General features: G+C 42.1%; 1 protein-coding gene across 2 annotated transcripts; it reads right to left on the bottom strand.

Annotated features, from left to right (window-relative positions):
• Nucleotides 1–295: 295 nt before the first annotated feature.
• Nucleotides 296–17,008, bottom strand: WDR61 (WD repeat domain 61). 2 transcript variants are annotated; one of them, XM_043921655.1, is made up of 11 exons: nt 16,928–17,008; nt 13,885–13,935; nt 13,161–13,188; nt 11,305–11,410; nt 10,758–10,930; nt 6,345–6,493; nt 6,035–6,128; nt 4,969–5,062; nt 3,051–3,143; nt 2,235–2,313; nt 296–498 (listed from the first exon to the last, which is right to left on the bottom strand). In XM_043921655.1, the coding sequence occupies exons 2-11, from the start codon at nt 13,894–13,896 to the stop codon at nt 409–411; spliced, it is 918 nt and encodes a 305-aa protein (XP_043777590.1). In that variant the 5' UTR covers nt 13,897–13,935; nt 16,928–17,008; the 3' UTR covers nt 296–408. The 2 variants fall into 2 exon arrangements, with proteins under 2 accessions (XP_043777590.1, XP_043777591.1); XM_043921656.1 differs by having other exon boundaries at nt 16,858–16,997.
• Nucleotides 17,009–18,013: the final 1,005 nt, after the last annotated feature.

Genomic DNA, 18,013 nt, shown 5'->3' on the forward strand with positions numbered 1-18,013 from the left:
TCACATTCTAAAATAGATTAGCTTCCTATCACAGCCTCTGCATGGCTCATCCCCTGGAAGAGTGAGCCTAAATTTCTATACTGGAAACTTTAGTACATGCCTGCATGTCCTTGTTCCTGAGGCAATCCTCACTGTCACAGAATGACAACAACTCCTCTTACTGTTCTATCAGTAACAGGGCAAATGAGAAAGAAGCATGTTGAAGAACATGAGTGTTTGCATTAAGAATACTTTATGTTAAAGTATGAATCGCATTTCCAATAAAACATGAAAAGATTTACATGTGTCTACAAAATTTAAGTTTTTGATAAACTTTTTAATAAATGCTATATTAAGCTAGAAAGGTAAGGAATGTCATGATCAATCTATACATTCTCTCTGCAGCATTAGCCTGGAAGATGTTGATGTTTAAATGGGACAATCATAGATGTGAATTTCCTGGTCATCTCCAACAGACACAATTTTTGAGCCATTTCCATTGTATTTTACTCCCCAGACCTGTAAATAAAGAGAAAAAGTTCTACTAAACCTTTATTCTTTATGAACAAATACCCTTACCCTACTCTCATTATACTGAATCCAGAAAAACACTGAGATGAGGATGTTCTCATGCTTTCTCAACAGTGAGAATGGGGCTTTTCCTTTAATCAGGCAGCTTCTATTACTACTGTTTAATTATCATCACTCCCAACTCCAGATAATTCATTTCTAAACATAAATCAAGGTATTTACAAACCTTTCCAAGATTCACAATTGAGGAAGTGACCTAATGTTGTAAAGATGGAACCCATGAGGGACCAGCACGGGTTCTCAGGTCTCCAGGAAGGAAAAGGCCCCACAGCTACCCTGAGGTCACCACCACCTATGGGGATAACTGCAAACTGTGCTCCTCGTCCACCTGCTTGTGCCTACAACTTACGTCAGTAATTCTCACTCTCTTCTTAGAGGCCTATGAAACCTGCCTGACCCCAGGAGCTAGATAACTTGGTATTGCATGTCATTGATTTCATTTGCTACATGTTGAGTTAACAGATTCACACCTTCTTCCCAGACAGAACTGATGTGGTAGGAGTTTCATCAGGTCAAGCCTGTCACTCTATCCCCGAGGTGGGTGTTCTAGCCCTGACTTCAGTGCTGTGAGCGGGCCAGGTGATGGCTTTATTTCCACTCCAAATGTCTTCCTCTGAGGACCGCACCACACACTGACTCTCTCACACAAAGCAACACAGCCAGCCAGGACTTCCTTCCTGAGTACAATATTTAAATCCAGGAGTGGAATGTCAAGATTAAATCCTCTCAACTTCATGGGCAACAATGTAAGATTAAGTGTAAAAAAGCATGAACATTTGTTAACTTTAAAATGCATTCCAAAGAGATTCTATGAGATGATCCTAAGAACATACAAAATACGTAATTAATGAAAGATGACTTTATACTGCCATGGGTATTTTATTTTTTATACTGCTTCCCCAAGACCCTTGCTATTCAAAAGTTGTTGGAACTAGCAGCGCTAGACTCACCTGAAGCTTGGGACAAAAACTCAGGCGCAGGCCAGACCTACTGAATCTGTATTGTTACCAGATCCCCAGGGTACATTAAAGACTGAGAAGCCCTACCCTACAATGCCTTAACATTTCACATTCATCTCACAGGAAGACTTCTGTGAGAATACAGCCTCTTTTCCTAATTTAAAGGCTGAAATAAAACTTAGCAATATCTTTAAAGTCAAACAACCTATTAACAATTTCTGGCTTCAAGTATATTCAAAGAAAAAAAAATCACATCACTTCTTTGGGCAGCTCCAAAAGAGAAAGTGATGGCTGTGGGATGGAACGGAAGCTTCTGAAGAAGCAGGTCCTTCCTGAGACAGCCATGGCCCAGCTGTATCTAGAAAAAGGCCCAGGCATGCTCTAGGCATTGCTGTAACATGTTTCAAAGAAGTCATTTAAAGGCTGTGCAGCTAGTCCAAGCTTTCCAGTCTACCCATATCATGGGTAGACATATCATGCCTTGTGGGTTTCCAGGCTGACAACACACTCCTAGCCTCTGCACCCCAGAGTGTCCACTGGAACATTGGCTGGATAGACATCCAAGCAATCAGAGCAGCTCAGCTCTGAGGCTCACCTGATCTTGACAACCTGAGCAGCAAGGTTAGGGAAATGAATGAGTTTTGGCAGAGCAGACAATGCTAGCAATCCAAAGACAAAGGAATTTAAATGTTAATTATGCCATACCTGATCCTGGTGATCAAAGAAGGTGTGAACACAAGTCCTTGTTCCAACATCCCAAACTTTAACACTTTTGTCAGATGAACTATTTTAAAAAAGGAAACATCAGTATCAGAAAAGTTTTCAGACCGGTGTGAAGTTGGCAAGAATCTGACCAAAAATTCCACACTCCTTGACTCAGCCTACCTAAAGGCCCCCTTGGTGCGTGTGTACATAAGCGGCTGACCTGGTCCCCAAAAGGTGGTCAAGAATGTTGGCACAACTGGCTGGCTTTCCCCACTCACAGAGCAGCTATCTCCCCAAACTTCTGATCTGCTTGGCCCTCATATTAAATATTCTTGTCAGGAGTCTTGGATGAGAGGCTCCTTCTGGATGGGAGGGAAACTGGTTAAAGCTTCAAAATAAAGGCTCTCAGAGTCTTCCAGAAACCTCTGTGCAGTGCTATTAAGCCATCCATCTCCTGTTTTTCAACTGTCTTGGCCATCCTGGGCCTAAACAACATTGGGGTCTCAAAGCATAACATTTTACAGATTTGCATATCTATAGTTACTATCGGAATACAGGTATCCTTATAAAGGATACCTACCTACTGTAGGTAGAGGCCTAGATTTATAAGGAAGAAATAAGAACTGAGTTGCTCAAAAAAATCCACCTTTGTTCCAGCTAAGAACAATTAACCTGACAATTTAAAAAACACTGCAGAAAACAAAGGCTACCTGAATAAGAAAAGGGTCACACCATCTTCAAATTTTAAGGCAATTCATACAAGATGACCATCTTCATCTTCCTAACGTTTTAGGAACTGATAAGAGTCATAAGTACCTGGAAACAAAGTGTGTGTCATCAGGACAAAATGCAACGTTCAGCACCCAGGATGCGTGGCCACTCAATGTGCCAGCCAAGTTGGCATGTTGTCTGAAATGGGAAAGTTTCAAATAAAACGGAGACGTTAACTTTTAGAATATAATCACTGAAATGGAAGGTGTACTGTGTCCATTTAATTGGACCCAATCTGCTATCCTTAAAATGACAGTATTAACATAGAAATTCTCTTTTCACTGAAGTAGCATCACATACTGCAGAAACAAAATCTTCAATAGCATTAACCCCAAATATGTCAGAGCCTCCAAGAGCCAAAAATAGGATCCTAAACAAGCAGAGCTTAGAAATTCAAAATAAAGAAGGCTCAACAAGCCAATTCCTAAGATGAGGAAACAGAACCAGCAGGCAAATAGCCATCTCAGAGTAGCTGCAGGTTCTGCCCCTACCCACCTAGCATCCTTTCCATGTGGAGCCAGTGCCTGTGTCTAAGGAAGGTATCAAAATGTATTCTTTACAACAGGTGTGACTTGGACAGACTATTTTTAACTTAACCAAGAATGAGACAGGTCTAATGACTATAGTCACTTTCCCTTTTAAAAAAGTGAAATCAAATCACCTATGGCAGGAGAACAATCCTAAGACCTGACTAAGGTCAGCAGTTTCACCCCTGAAGTCAGCGGAGTAGAGAAGACCCCAGTTAAGAGGAGAGGTGGCCTCAGTAGAAAGCTGGGGGACCATGAGAAGGTAAAAGTCCCAGATGTTCATTCAGTATCAGCATCTTGGCCAAACCACCACCTCAGCATGAGTTCCTCGCCTGCAATATGATTGGGACCTTAACCTGTGCTTCCTCACCGGTAGTTGGGAAGATGATGAAACTGTAACAGTGAAAGCCTTATTAAAGAGAGCTGAACCCTTAAGAAATTGCTAGTATTTATACTGGCCCTGCTGTTGACAAGCAAGCACAACCTGAGACAGACATCTTCTCTTGGACCCTAACAGCTCGTTCAGCTCTAACTCCAGAAACTGCAATTCTAATTCCATGTCTATTTGACAACTTTCTATTGTCCAAAAGCTCCCAAATTTAAACTCCTGCAAAACTCTCACAGGCCCACAAAGTAACACACACGTGGATGGTCATGGTGTGGCACCCATCGCTGGGGCATAGAGAAGGGTGACGGATGCACCCAGTGGATTCGAATGCCGCATTCGGAAGCCAGAAACCAGGCACACTGATTGCAGTACTGAGTCAAAGAATCAGGGACACACGTCAAACACCTTATAGGAGAGACCTCAGCGGGGAACAGCGTGGGGACTGAGAAATATAGGGGGAAAGGAAAAGAGAAAGAGCCTATGCACAGGTTTACAATGAAAGTGAGTTGTGAACTGAAGATTAACTAACTCAATTTTATACCTGGAGTCAAAAACCAACAACAAAAAAGCTCCCTTATCTAGACCTGCTGTAAGCTGGCTGATAAACAGACAACTCCCTAACTAGGGCAGAGGAATGCCTTCTAGAACGTCACACCCTCGGAAAACAAATGTTCTAACTTTTTCATCATTACTTCAAGCTAGCTACAGCCCATGGCTCCATCTGTTCATCTGTACACTACTCACCTGTCCAAAAGAATTTAAAATCAGCATGCCCCACAAATGACAGGATGCTGGAAAAGAAGTAGCAAGTAGCTGATCCTAATTGGTAACCCACGCACGTCTTCTTCTATATCATCCTAAGCTCAAAGCAGGGATACTGACAGGGGAGGAATGACTGGGGAGACCTCAGAGTCTGAAAGGACCTGAACACATGTCTTTCCTAGACATAAGAGGGAGCAGCTCACTTGCTAGGGCTCCTCCTAATGATAAGAGACAAAACAGGCATTGACATTAAGAGAGAAGTGTTGAATCCCAACAGGTAACTTACACATCATATATCTTGATGTAGCCATCATCTGAAGCAGTGACAAGGAGTTGTGAATCCGGGGAAAAAGTCAAGGAGCGAATGGGCATAGCATGGCCTGAAATTCACAAAGACCCTTGTTAAGCTGGAGAATCACTGTCTCCTACCTCCTCATACAGGTTTCCACGAACTATGTCATCTTTAACGGCTGTTAAATCACCGAGTTGCACTGCTCAGGTGCTTCAGTCAGAGGCGAGCTACAGATTGGACCCTTCTTTATAAGGCTCTAGAAACATGCACAAAACCCAGGCCCCTCCTCCTGGGATCCATTTCTCCTCAGATCCCTCCCCTGACCAACTGGACCTCAGGATACACTGCTTACACAAAACTCCTCTGCCCCTAAAGATATGGTCAAACATGGAAATATGCACTGTTTCTGATTTGTATGCTGAACAAATAGGATGCTAGTTCCCTACCAAATCCTTTGTTGTAGGGTAAAGGATGCACTGAAGAGGTCTCCCTCCAACACTTTCCCTGTCCTAGTACCCCATCCTCCTGTCCAGAGGTCACCAGTGCAGAGTGGGCACAGAACTTTCCTTTACCTTCAAACTATCAACAAAAAGGGGCTATTTTCCAATCACAAAGTTCTTTAGAGCCAAACATGACAAAAATAAGATACTCATGTAGCTAGGATATATTAACACATAAATAAAAAGTAAGCCTGTTCACCAAAATAAGCATTTAAAACACTGGTACAAAAACTAATATGTCTAGGTTACAACTACAGTGACAAACGGAGAAGGCAATGGCACCCCACTCCAGTTCTCTTGCCTGGAGAATCCCAGGGACGGGGGAGCCTGGTGGGCTGCCGTCTATGGGGTCACAGAGTTGGACACGACTGAAGCGACTTAGCAGCAGCAGCAGCAGCAGCACAGTGACAAAAGTGAACTTTAGAGGCATTTCGGATTTCTAACTGAGAGTGGTATTTTGCAAATCTAAGGCTCGTTTGCCATTTAGTAGCATTTTAATGAAAGAGTAAGTCTTCCTTTGTGATCTGATAACCCAGTTTGCACAAAATGATGAACCACACCTTCCAGCGTATGCAGAAGTTTCCCAGTTGCAATATCAAAAATATTGATGATTCCGTCTATGGCTCCACTGGCCAGGTATTTCCCATCAGGACTCTGTAGAGAACATACGAAAATCATTTGAAACTCCCATGTTGTTAAGCCATCTCCCCTCAAACACAAGTAATCTGCTGGTTACGGCCTAACTGGCTGGCGGGCAAACCAAGCCAGCAGCTTCCTAGTGAGACCAATGCAGAACGTTTATCAAGGAATACAACAGGCTACAAGAGTAAACTCAAAGAATCAGACAGAAACAAAACAATATTTCCTTACATATGCAATACTAAGAATGAATTTTCCTCTTGTGTCCAAAGAATACTCCTTTTTCCCACTTTCCACACCAAAAATGTTCACTTTTCCCACGTGAGTTCCTGTGGCCAGATACTGAGAATCAGGAGAAAAGGCCAAAGTCCAGGCATCCACTGAACAGAAAAAAAGGAAAAACTATAGTGAGAAAAGATCTGACCTTAATTTTAAAAATTTTAAAGCTTTACCAAAAGATACATGTTTTAAAATTGGAGGAATAGTGTCCTGATTCAGAATAGGACATTGTAAAGATATTAATTGTATTAATATGGGCATAGCATGGCCTGAAATTCACAAAGACCCTTGTGAAGCTGGAGAATCACTGTCTCCTATCTCCTCATACAGGTTTCCACGAACTATGTCATTTTTAACGGCTGTTAAGTCACTGAGTTGCACTGTTCAGGTGCTTCAGTCAGAAGCCCAACATTAATATGCCCAACATTAATATGCTGTAAAGATATTAATTCTATACCAATTTAATTTAAGGGTTTCTTAACTTTTCACTAAAAATGTAGACAGACAGGACAATACCAAGTGTTAGCAAGGGTGTAGTGAAACCAAAATCCTCATACCCTGGAGGGAATATAAAATGATATAGCTACTTTGAAAAACAGTTTTGACAGCGTAATTGAAAACACACACCATAATACTCAGCAATTCCACTTCTAGAGAAATGGAAACACATCTTCATGAACAGAACTGAACCTGGATGCTCACAGCAGCATTATTAAATATACTCAAAAACTGGAGAGAATCCAAATATCCATCAGTTGATGAATGAATGAACAAAATGTGGAATATCCCTATAACGGAATACTTACTAGTAAGCAATAAAAAAGAACAGACTACTGATACATATTACAACATGGATAAACCTCAAAAACATTATGCTAAAGAAAGATATGTAAGACAATACAATTTCACTTATGTGAAATCTTTCAAAATGGCAAAACTATAGAGACAAGAAAGCTCATCAGTGGTTGTCTGAGGCTGAGGGTGGGAGCACAGGTTAACTATAAATGGGCGTGAGGGAACATCTGGGGGACATAGAAGTGTTCTAAAACTGAATTGGAGTGATGGCTACACAACTGTGGAAATTTACTAAAACTTGTTAAACTGTATAATGGGTTAATTTCAGAGTGTAATTATAGAGGTGAAAGTCTACCTCAATAAGCTGCAAATAAATGAAGAGACCAAAAATATTCTTATATAAAACTATAATATGACAAAGTATTTATCACAAACTAGCAAGAGAATAAGGACTGGAAAGAGGCTTTTTTTTTTTTAATCAACTAGTTTTTAAGTTATATCACACAATCTGATTTCAAAGGTTCTATTCAGATGCTATTTCTGTATTACAGTGCTTCTGTGTAAAGGTCTCCAGACTCATGGGCAGCCTGGGTAAGCACATGTGCTTTATACTTCCATCTGGACCACTGATGATATTTCAGCATTTCTTTTCTCAGTTATGTGGGAAACTCTTCACAGGCAATCTCAAAGAGCTTTAGGAGCCTTGGGGTCAGAGCCTAGAGATCAAGGAATAGTCCAGTTGTTCAGTGCTGGTCGAGGTCCCTTTGCCCATGCCCAGTCTTGCATGGGAACATTCCCTAAGTCCTGCCCTTCCTGTACCTGCCCAGAAACAGTGCTTATCAGATGAAAGGGAGAAGAAAGGCTCCTTCCCAAGTCACTTTCCTTACTCTGAGGGCAGGGCTCAAAGAGGTCAAGCCCTTCTCAGCCCACAGGAGAGAGGTCTCCTTGAACTTGACTCATGGCAGATAGGGGCTCCCACCACAGATGAGTCAGTACCATATACCAGAGTGAGTTTTAAAATAAAAATCTCTTGCAAATCTGAACACACATACTCAAAGTAGTAATTAATTTACCTCTATCAGTTAAGAAATACTTGTTTCAAACAGGAAATTAACTTCAAAAGTGCTCAATCAACCAAGAAGATCTAAAAAAGCTTTTATTATAATCAATCTCTCACAAGACTGCTTTTTAGTGTCTATCTAATGACTATGCCATTTATTCTAGGAGGATTATGTTCTCTTATTCCTATTATAATTAGTTGTTTACAGGAATAATGGTTATTAGAAAATCTGATTATGATTCCTTGAAGTTTAATAAAATCACTTTGGAATTACTTTTACATTTCCCTTATTAGCTGTTTAATAATATAAAACTTGTAGTGATGAATGTCCTTTTCCTAGAAATTGAAGGAACTTTTATTCCTCAATTTAACCTTGCACTCTAAAATTTACTTTAACATTTGCATAATATTTATTTTAATCACTAAGTTCCACTTCATCAGTGAAAAGAGTAACTCTTCTTTACACTGTGACATCCTGAACCATCTGATGTTGAGATGCCCCTATGCTTCCACTTTCTTCTTCGACATCTTTGACATCAGGTTGCTGTAGCCACTGCCTGGGTGAGGTATCAAATGAAGGATCTTCCCTGTCATCTTCCCTTTCTTCTACTTCTTCACTTTCTTCTTCAGGATCTGAGATCTTTCTCTTTCCTCCTCCTTCTGTTCCTCCTTTCACATTCTCCAGGCATATTTTCAAGACTGGTATAACGTAAATGTCCATTTGCCTAAATTCATTAGACCTAGATTTACTAGTTTTACCTTTAGGTGAATTCAACTGAGCTGCTCCTTAGTTGTCAATAGCAATGTTTGATTTTATTATTTACTCAAATAACTGTTGTTTAACGGTCTGGTATAGTTTTATGAAGATTCCTATCCAAAAGAGAAAATAAATCCAACCTTATATTCATCTCAGTATCTTTTTTCTTTCCTAACAGTAATCTTTCAATGATCACTTGCCACAACTGGAACCAATATGTAGTTTAAGATACTATTTGTCAGGAAACGCAAGCTGGATACAGATTTCATCCTTTTCCTTAGAACCAATCCAGCACTCGTTTCTTCAACTGTGGTGTGCCCGGGGCTACAAAGCCACACAGTGACCTTAGCGTCATGGGAGGGTTTAAGTGCCCAAGATGAAGAGGCAGCAATAGATCCACCTCTTCCTCCTCTTCTCAGCTTCACAGACTTTGTGCATTAGTTTGGGGACCCAGGTCCTCCGTAAGAGATACCAATAGGGCAACGACACATGCAAAAACAATTATCTGGGGAGTCAGAGTGTTTGGGTGACTTTTTTCAAATACATATCCTGGCCCACACACTCCAAAACTGATTCAGTGGATCCAAAATAGGAACTGGACATATGTATTCAATGGACATGAGTCTGAGCAAACTCCGGGAGATAGTGAAGGACATGGAAGCCTGGCATGCTAGTCCATGAGGTCACAAAGAGTCAGACACAACCGAGCAACTGAACAACAACAACAACATATGTATTCCTTAAAAAGCTCTAACAGTTAAGACTCAGAGATATTGAATACTGGCACTGAGAGGAAATGAACTCAGTTTTCAGACAACACAGAGTCCTTAAAACCCTGGGACCATCATTCTTTCCAAAATAAGTACAACCTATAGGATGCTACTGAACATAACTGGTGGGAAGCAAATCTACTGGGGCTCCTATCCAGGGAATTATGTTAAGAAAAGCCCTGAGCAGTTCTGTAATCACTCCATGGAGGACTGTGCCAGAGAGGCACCAGGCTCTCTGTACTCTCTTCCAGTCATCACCCATTCTGGCAGAACAGGCTCTGCTCATGAAAGCTACGTGGTCATATACAAGTAAATATAGGGCCACAAGGAATCCGAAATGCCATGTTGTTTGTCCCAATGAAATTATTAATTCCCTTTACTTCAGATGTTTATCAAGGCTAATGGACAAGACTATGCTGTCCTACAGAACTTTAAAAAAATCGATTTGTTTCTTTAGAAGTTTCATGTATCAATCATATACTGGAAATCAGCACTTTAATCATAACTAGTTGAGATTACCATGACACAGCTCTAGGAGGACACAGTGCTTTACATTCTAGACCTCTATAAGGCAATGAGTGGATCAACTCAGAATGTGGCAAACAGAGAAACTGTGGACCGTTCAAACACAGGTCCACAATCCCGAGTCAGCAATGTGAAACCCAAAGGTGATGAAAACTGAGTTTTTAGAAATAATTTTAGTACCCAAACTCACTTGGCCATAAAACTGGAACTGATATAAGGCTATTTATAGCTTATCTTTATCTCCTAATGTAAATACTCATGTTTAGTTGCTGAGATACTAGTATTTCATTAGAATGCTATCCCAGTCCCACTGAAGGTATTACATAACATGCAGTTCATACACCCATATTACCAATCTCAAATCCAAAAGCTTCTAAACACTAAAATACATCTCTCCCTAAAGGTATCAAAAAGGGATCGTAAACCTCTAGTATCTTCTCTAAGAGTAAAACTCTTACCAGGTCCTGCATCTATAGACTTTATCTGTTTGCCGTTTTCCAAGTCCCAGAGACGAATATGAGCATCAAGAGAACTGGATGCAGCAATGGGCAGGGTGTGGCTGATGTCCACAGACACCACACCCAGCTGATGGCCCTCCAGACTCCACTGTAGGTCCAGCTTCTCATCACGCCTTCAATGGGGGACAGAGAAATGGATTTCTTCACACACAACACATGGTACCTGGCATCTGAAATTTGGGGTTCCTGTAACTATGCATTACCAGAGGTCTGTGAAATGCAGAATCAAGAGAGGAAATGAAGAGCCACAGAACACCAAATGCAGCCAACTTTTAACCATAGCATTTTTTTTTCTTTCTACTATAAGGCCTTAACAGTGAATAACAGGAAAACAAGTGAGAAAAAAAAGAGTCTGCCTTTTTATACCACCATATCGCCATTGCTTTCTTGCTTAGATAATTAGTCAATACTTCTCTGATTGCAACTTGGGAGCCCAGAAGAAAAACCCCAATTTCCAAGGCTGTATTGTAGAGGAAAGAGCACTCACCATTTCCAGACCTTCACCAAGTCATCCAGGGATCCCGTGACCACTGTCTCAGAGTTTTCTTTCTTGTTTGACCCCCAAGCAACTGACCAGATGGCATCATCATGGGCTGGAAGAGAAAGTCATTCATATAAAGTCTTCATGCAACTTCTAAACTGAATGTGCTAAGATAAACCAGAAACACTGTTACACCAATTCTGAGGTAATATCCACCTGTATCTGCTTTACTGTTTTGCAGATGGCTTTCCCACACAGCTTTTATTAGAACAGTGGAGGCAGGTAAGAAAACCAGAGGTTCTGAAGAAGTTACTTGCCCCAAACACAGGTTTACCAGGTGGGGGAGCAGTACTGGAATAGTCCAGTGTCCTTTCAACTTTAGTATGCTGTCTGACATGCATTAGTTTGGAATAGCTCTCACTTGGCTAAAGCAAAACCCACCCCCAAAAGAGATCAAACCTGTTAAGAGTTATTTCTTAGAGATCTTTGGAAACCAGTAGGCAGGTCAACTGTAAATAATACAGGTCCGAAAATAAATAATTAAAATAGGTGCCACATGATTTGCCTTTTGCCACAAGTCTATTATGCTTAATGGGCCAGTTAATACTTTAATCCTTTTGTAGGGATTACTTCAATTAACCACAACATCCCTATGAACAGCATCTTCATGCTACAGATAAAAATCAAGAGGCTTAGAGAAGCCTAGTAGCTCACCCAAAGTCAAAAGCTATGAAAAGGCAGAGCTGGTACTCAAACCTAAAAACCTAACCTCCCTACTAACTAAAGTCCACTTTAAATCCTAAGTCTGTAAGCTGTATATCTGGTGGGCCATACAGATGGGTCTGCAGACCTGGGATAGGAATATAAATGTAACAAATGCATAAGAAGGTTTTCTTCACACCTGGCAGCAATTCTTCAGGAACACCTTTTCAAGACATGAATACAAGGACATTCAACTTAAACAGCTGTGAGTTACATATAGCATCTCGGCTTCCATTACAATCCCCACCTGACCCAAGTCTGCCAGCTTGGCACCAGATGGCATTAGGTGCATACAAGGTAGCTGACTGACAAGCTGACTAGTTACCTATGCTCGCTAACTTGAAAGAATGCTTTGGGTTTAAACTTCAGACTGCCTAAATGTCACTACTTAAAGTGGAAGAGCTTTACTAGGCATTCCACAAATTTCTCCAGGCTTTATGTAACTTATCTAGGCTGTGGTGAAGAAATGAGACACATGTGAACAGTCCATGCACACCCTCCTTTCCAGGTATGAAGTCCATTATCACTGACCAGTTACCTTTCCAGACAGACTGCCCTCCCTCCTTCTCCCATCCCCACCACTATCACTGCTACTCATATCCTCAGTGGACTTGACAGAAATTCACTTATTTTATCCTCCTCTTTTATTGAGGGTCAAAGGCCCTCTGTGAGAATCGCTACACTTGTTTTAAGTGGAGGAGCCTGAATAAAGGCTCCCAAGAGAACTTCTGCGTTCATGGCCAGGCTCAAGTTTACCTCCCCAGGTGAGCTGGTATTAACAGAGTCCTGAGACTCAAAGAGTTTCCTTCTTTCACTCTGATAGCCGGGAAGCTCAGTCACGCCTTCCCCAAGTGGGAAAAATTTTCCTCAGCCCAGAGTTCTCCAGTCTATCATTTGACTCCTGCTCCTTAAGTTAATGGTTGTTTTTTTTTGTTGGTGGCTGTTTGTTCTGAAGTGTATTTGTTTTCAGCTGCCCATGCCAATTCTTATGTAAAGTGAGTATGGTTGGGAACTGCATGTTTGGTCAGCATGACAAAAACCTTAAACCAGGGACAACAGCTTTTCACAGGTGAATTTGCTTGAACTGGCAAGCTGCTTACCTTGCTCTTGTTTGAAGAGAATACTGTACTAAAAAAGAACAGAAGACACATTAAACCAACGGTCAGATTTCAGATGTGTCCCATCCTTTCCCTAAAACACCCCCCAACTCACCACCCTGTGCCCCAGCAGATATAATCACCAGTGTTAGGTACCGCCCTTGCTGTGGCCTGACCGCCTGTGAGCTCATGCAAGGTCTGTAGTGTTAGTTCTTAAAGAAACTATAGTCTTTTAAAGAAAACAATTAGTTCTTAAAGAAGCTAGAGTCTCTTCTACTTCCACCCACCCAAAAAGAATAATAAATTATGTGCTTTTTCCTGCTCTGAGCACCAGGAAGCTCAGAGTCCAATTTGCAGCTTAATTTTTGTAGTTGTATAAAACCACACAGCCTGCATAATAACCTGTTAACTCTGTCCCTAATTTTATTACAAAGACATGTTTCTCCCTTTCTAATTTTTCTTTTTTGTTTTTGTGTACATATTCTTTTAAGCTTCCTCAACCCCTTTGTAAACTGAGGTACAGACTGAGATAAAATTACCCTCCTCTCAGTGCTGTGCCTTTTACTAGTGCCACCTAACCCTCTGGTGACTAGGTGCCCAGGATACCCTCCTCTTCACAAGCAAAGCAGGAATCAGATGCTAGTTTTCTGACTACAAACCCAGACGATGTATTGGGCTCGAACCCCCAAAGAGACCAACTGGCACTCTTCCTCTCCATAGGCCTTACCTGGTTGGTCATCTCCTTAACCAAGGATGAAGGGCTAAAGGCCAGACAGCTCTGTGGAAACAACACCAGGGTTTCAGTAAGAGGAGGCCATCAGGACAGAGGGCTATAGAAGGTTCCCTTGGATCAAGACTGTAAGGCAACTCTTGGCCAGGGGTGACCTGACACTTTTCTATAGATCGGTCCCAGAGGCCCCGTTCACAAGCCCTACCAGGTGGCATGGTCTTCTTTCTCAACTAATACCTACCACCTCTCATATTTTCTTCTCCTCAAGCTGACTACAGAGAGGATCCCGTCTCCCTCCTTGCTGCTTTTCCAAGAGATAAAACCACAGGATCTTTTAATTTAAAATATTATTTTATTAAAAACTCAACAAGCAAATACGGGGGAGCAAAGTTCTTACAGTCCATGCAGGGATCTCAGCCAAAAATGCATATAAGAGCCAGCAGGAGCGTAAATGAGGGTGTGAGCCAGAGGGAGACTACATGTCTCCCAAAAGCTATAATAAGGCTTCTTAACTTTTGTGTGTGTGCTATAGAATCCTCCGTGCCCACCCCTGAACCCGCCCCCCCCCCAGCCGCCCCAGGTAGCTTTGTAAAGCCTATAAACCCCTTTTCAGGATGTTTTTAAATACATAAAATACATAGGATTAGAAAGGAAACCAAGTATAGTCCATTCTCATTATTCCAGTCAGTTAAGTTCCATAAAGTCACTGAATACCAAGTTAGTGAACACTGATCCACTACTTCTGGGGGAGACACTATATTAGGTTCCTGCAAGACTCTGGTAAATTTGGGCCAACTGATGAATAAGTAACTTTATTTTATGCGTGTTTCTGTTTAAAGACACCTTATTTTACATTGGCGATTTATTAATATTGAACTCACTGCTAACAGCAACATAATTCACGCCTATATGCTGTTTATCTACAGATGTGTTTTCTCCGTAAGACACATCACAGTCTTCCTGGACTTAGGAACACTAAGAGAGCTTTACTACTGTGCTTGGAGGGCTATTTTAAACAGTGAAGTCACCAATAAAACCACAAAAATACAAAAATCATAACACTAACAGATTGAAAAAAAGACACTTGTTTACAGCAGGATAACTGAAACAAGAAAGCAGAGTGCTTCCTTGTTCAACTGCAGCTAAGAATGTGTGTCAGTTCACTCAAAATTTTCACCACCTCGCACATGTCCAAGATCACAAAGCGCTGCAAATGATTTTGGGGCTACAAATAAATTTTAGAATGTAGATGAATTTGGAAATACAGAGCCTGAGAATAGTAAGGATCAACTGTATACAGAAATAATATTTTACCAAATACAAAAATTAGATTTTGTGATAGCATATGTGGTTCTTTATTTACACATTATATAACAAGATTTAGCAGCAAATCTAACAACTACCATAATTTCAAAGTTATGATGAACTTATACAATATCCTAAGATACGAAAATATGTGTGATTTCTTTTTTTTTTTTTTTAATATTTATTTATTTATTTGCACCAGGTCTTTACTTGCGGCATACAAACTCTTTAGTTGTGGCATGTGGGATCTAGTTCCCTGACCAGGGATTGAACCCAGGTCCCCTGCACTGGGAGCATGGAGTCTTAGCCACTGGACCACCAGGGAAGTCCCAATATGTGTGATTTCTATTGGTGACAAAGTCACCCTGTTAATACTTGGTTTGCTGACTATATTTATAATTGAAGGAAATGCTAAATTTCAGTTAGAAGTTTGAGAACATAGGGATGCAATTTTTCTTCTCATCCAAGTTCATGGCCCCTTCAATTCTAACCATGGACAGAGGAGGCATATCCTCTGCCACATCTAAGGCATCCATGTTCAAGTTACTTGCTTTAAATTTGCAAACTCAAAAAGACTACTGTGAAGGTTTTCCAAGGATAACAGAAAAAACAAACAATTTCTAAATAACCTTTGCCTGTGAAGATCTCAGTCAAGGTGGTACTGCTTAATTCATTTGTGACCCAAGAACAGTGTCTTGGCAAGGGTAGGAAAGACAGACAGGAGGTCATGCCAGTTTCGCTGGAGTAAACAGTATTCACACTCTCTTGGGCACCAACCGTCTGCACTTCCAAATCCTGCCTCACATCCCTGCAACAGAAACAATTCCCCAGAACAAGGAGAATCAAGAGTAGGAAGGTCTGCAAGAAGTCAACTTCCAAGAAGCCAGGCTCCTCAAGATAGAGGTGTGCTTCTATCAATGAATGTATGTTTGACGATGTACCATGAGTCAGGGTACCATGATGTACCCTGTTTTAGGTATTACATGTAGGTTAGCTCACTGAACCCTCTCATCTCATTTAATAGATATTCTTATTATAACCTCTACGTTCCTCATAAGGAAAGTGAGACTTCAAGAGAAGTTAAGAAACCTCCCCCAAGGTTAGTCTGACAGGAGAAGGTGGATACAAGCTATAGTATAGGTTACACTACCTTTTACATCAGTTTCTTATCCTACAATAACTTCAGCGTTAAGAGGACCCCAAAATCCTCTTTTCTCACCTTCCTTCTTTAGAGAACTCTCCTCTCATTTCCCAGGCAGAATTCATTGCTTCCTCAATGTTTCCAAAGAACACTACACATGCCCTATTAAAGTACTCAGGGAGGTCAGTAACCCGCAATACTACGTGGTACTTGAAGTAAAGATAACTCAGACTGTGCCTCTACCTGTCCAGCTCGCTACCGAAAAAGGCAGCGTGGCCTACCACTGGAAAACTTCGGTTAAGACAGTTCTGTCTATCGACACTGAGACCAGTCCTAACCTCGAGGCTGCACAGAACATCCTCAGGATGCAAGATGAGGCCACCTATCCTCTCCCCTCAGGCCCCACACACCGAGAGGCAGCCAGAGTAAACGGAGTCACGGAAGCCACCACCCTCAGGCCCTGCGGCGTGGGGCATTCCTGAGCAAACCCTCCTAGAGGTAGCCTTGGGCCCACTCTCGCTCACCCGCCCTCCAGCCTGGACCGTTATCGGCACCGATCAGTGCCATCCCCAACGGCTTTGCGAACCAACTCACCGCCTCACTGTCCGGCTGCACTGCCCCGCGGATTCTCTGACGCCAGGTTCCGCGCGACCGCGACGCGGGGTGATGAGCTCACGAAGAGGCGGGGCATCTCGCCGGTCCCCAAGGCGCAGGCGCAGGCGCACGCCGCAGCGCCCTCTGCCGTCGCTACAACGCACGCGGGGCGGATCTGGAGGAGGATGGGCGAGAAGGGGAAGAGGCCACGCCCCGGTCACCTTGGTTTCCCCCGGGGCGGGGCCACTGAGAACCGGCTTGCGGAAGTTTTAAGTTTCAACAACTGTTGGGTTCTAATTTCTTTATTTGTACTTTGAGATAGACTACACCTGATGACTGCAAGAGTTCTATTGCTTCAAATTTTTTTCAGTGAAATAGAGCTCTATATTTCAATTGTAAAGTCACAACCGATTGTTGTTCAGTCGCTCAGTCGTGTCTGATTCTTTGCGACCCCATGGACTGCAGCACGCCAGGTTTCCCTGTCCTCCCACTGTCTCCCAGAGTTTGCTCAGACTCATGTCCGTTGAGTTGATGATGCCATCCAGTCATCTCATCCTGTCGTCCCCTTCTCCTCCTGCCTTCAATCGTTCCCGGCATCAGGGTCTTTTCCAATGAATCAGCTCTTCCCATCAGGTGGCCAAAGTATTGGAGCTTCAGCTTCAGCATCAGTCCTTCCAATGAATATTCAGGGTTGATTTCCTTTAGGATGGACTGGTTTGATCTCCTTGCTGTCCAAGGGACTCTCAAGAGTCAACTGTCAACTGTGAACACCACAGTTCAAAAGTATCAGTTCTTCAGTGCTCAACCTTCTTTATGTTCCAACTCTCACATCCATATATGACTACTGGAAAAACCATAGCTTTGACTAGATGGGCTTCCCTTGTGGCTCAGCTGGTAAAGAATCTGCCTGCAATGCGGGAGACCTGATCCCTGGGTTGGGAAGATCCCCTGGAGAAGGGAAAGGCTGCCCACTCCAGTATTCTGGCCTGGAGAATTCCATGGACTGTATAAAACACTGGGTCGCAAAGAGTCGGACAGGACTGAGCGACTTTCACTTTCACGTCACTTGACTGGACGGACCTTTGT

This window comes from Cervus elaphus, chromosome 13 (assembly GCF_910594005.1).
Source record: "Cervus elaphus chromosome 13, mCerEla1.1, whole genome shotgun sequence".
In the NCBI taxonomy this organism is placed as follows: Eukaryota; Metazoa; Chordata; class Mammalia; order Artiodactyla; family Cervidae; genus Cervus; species Cervus elaphus.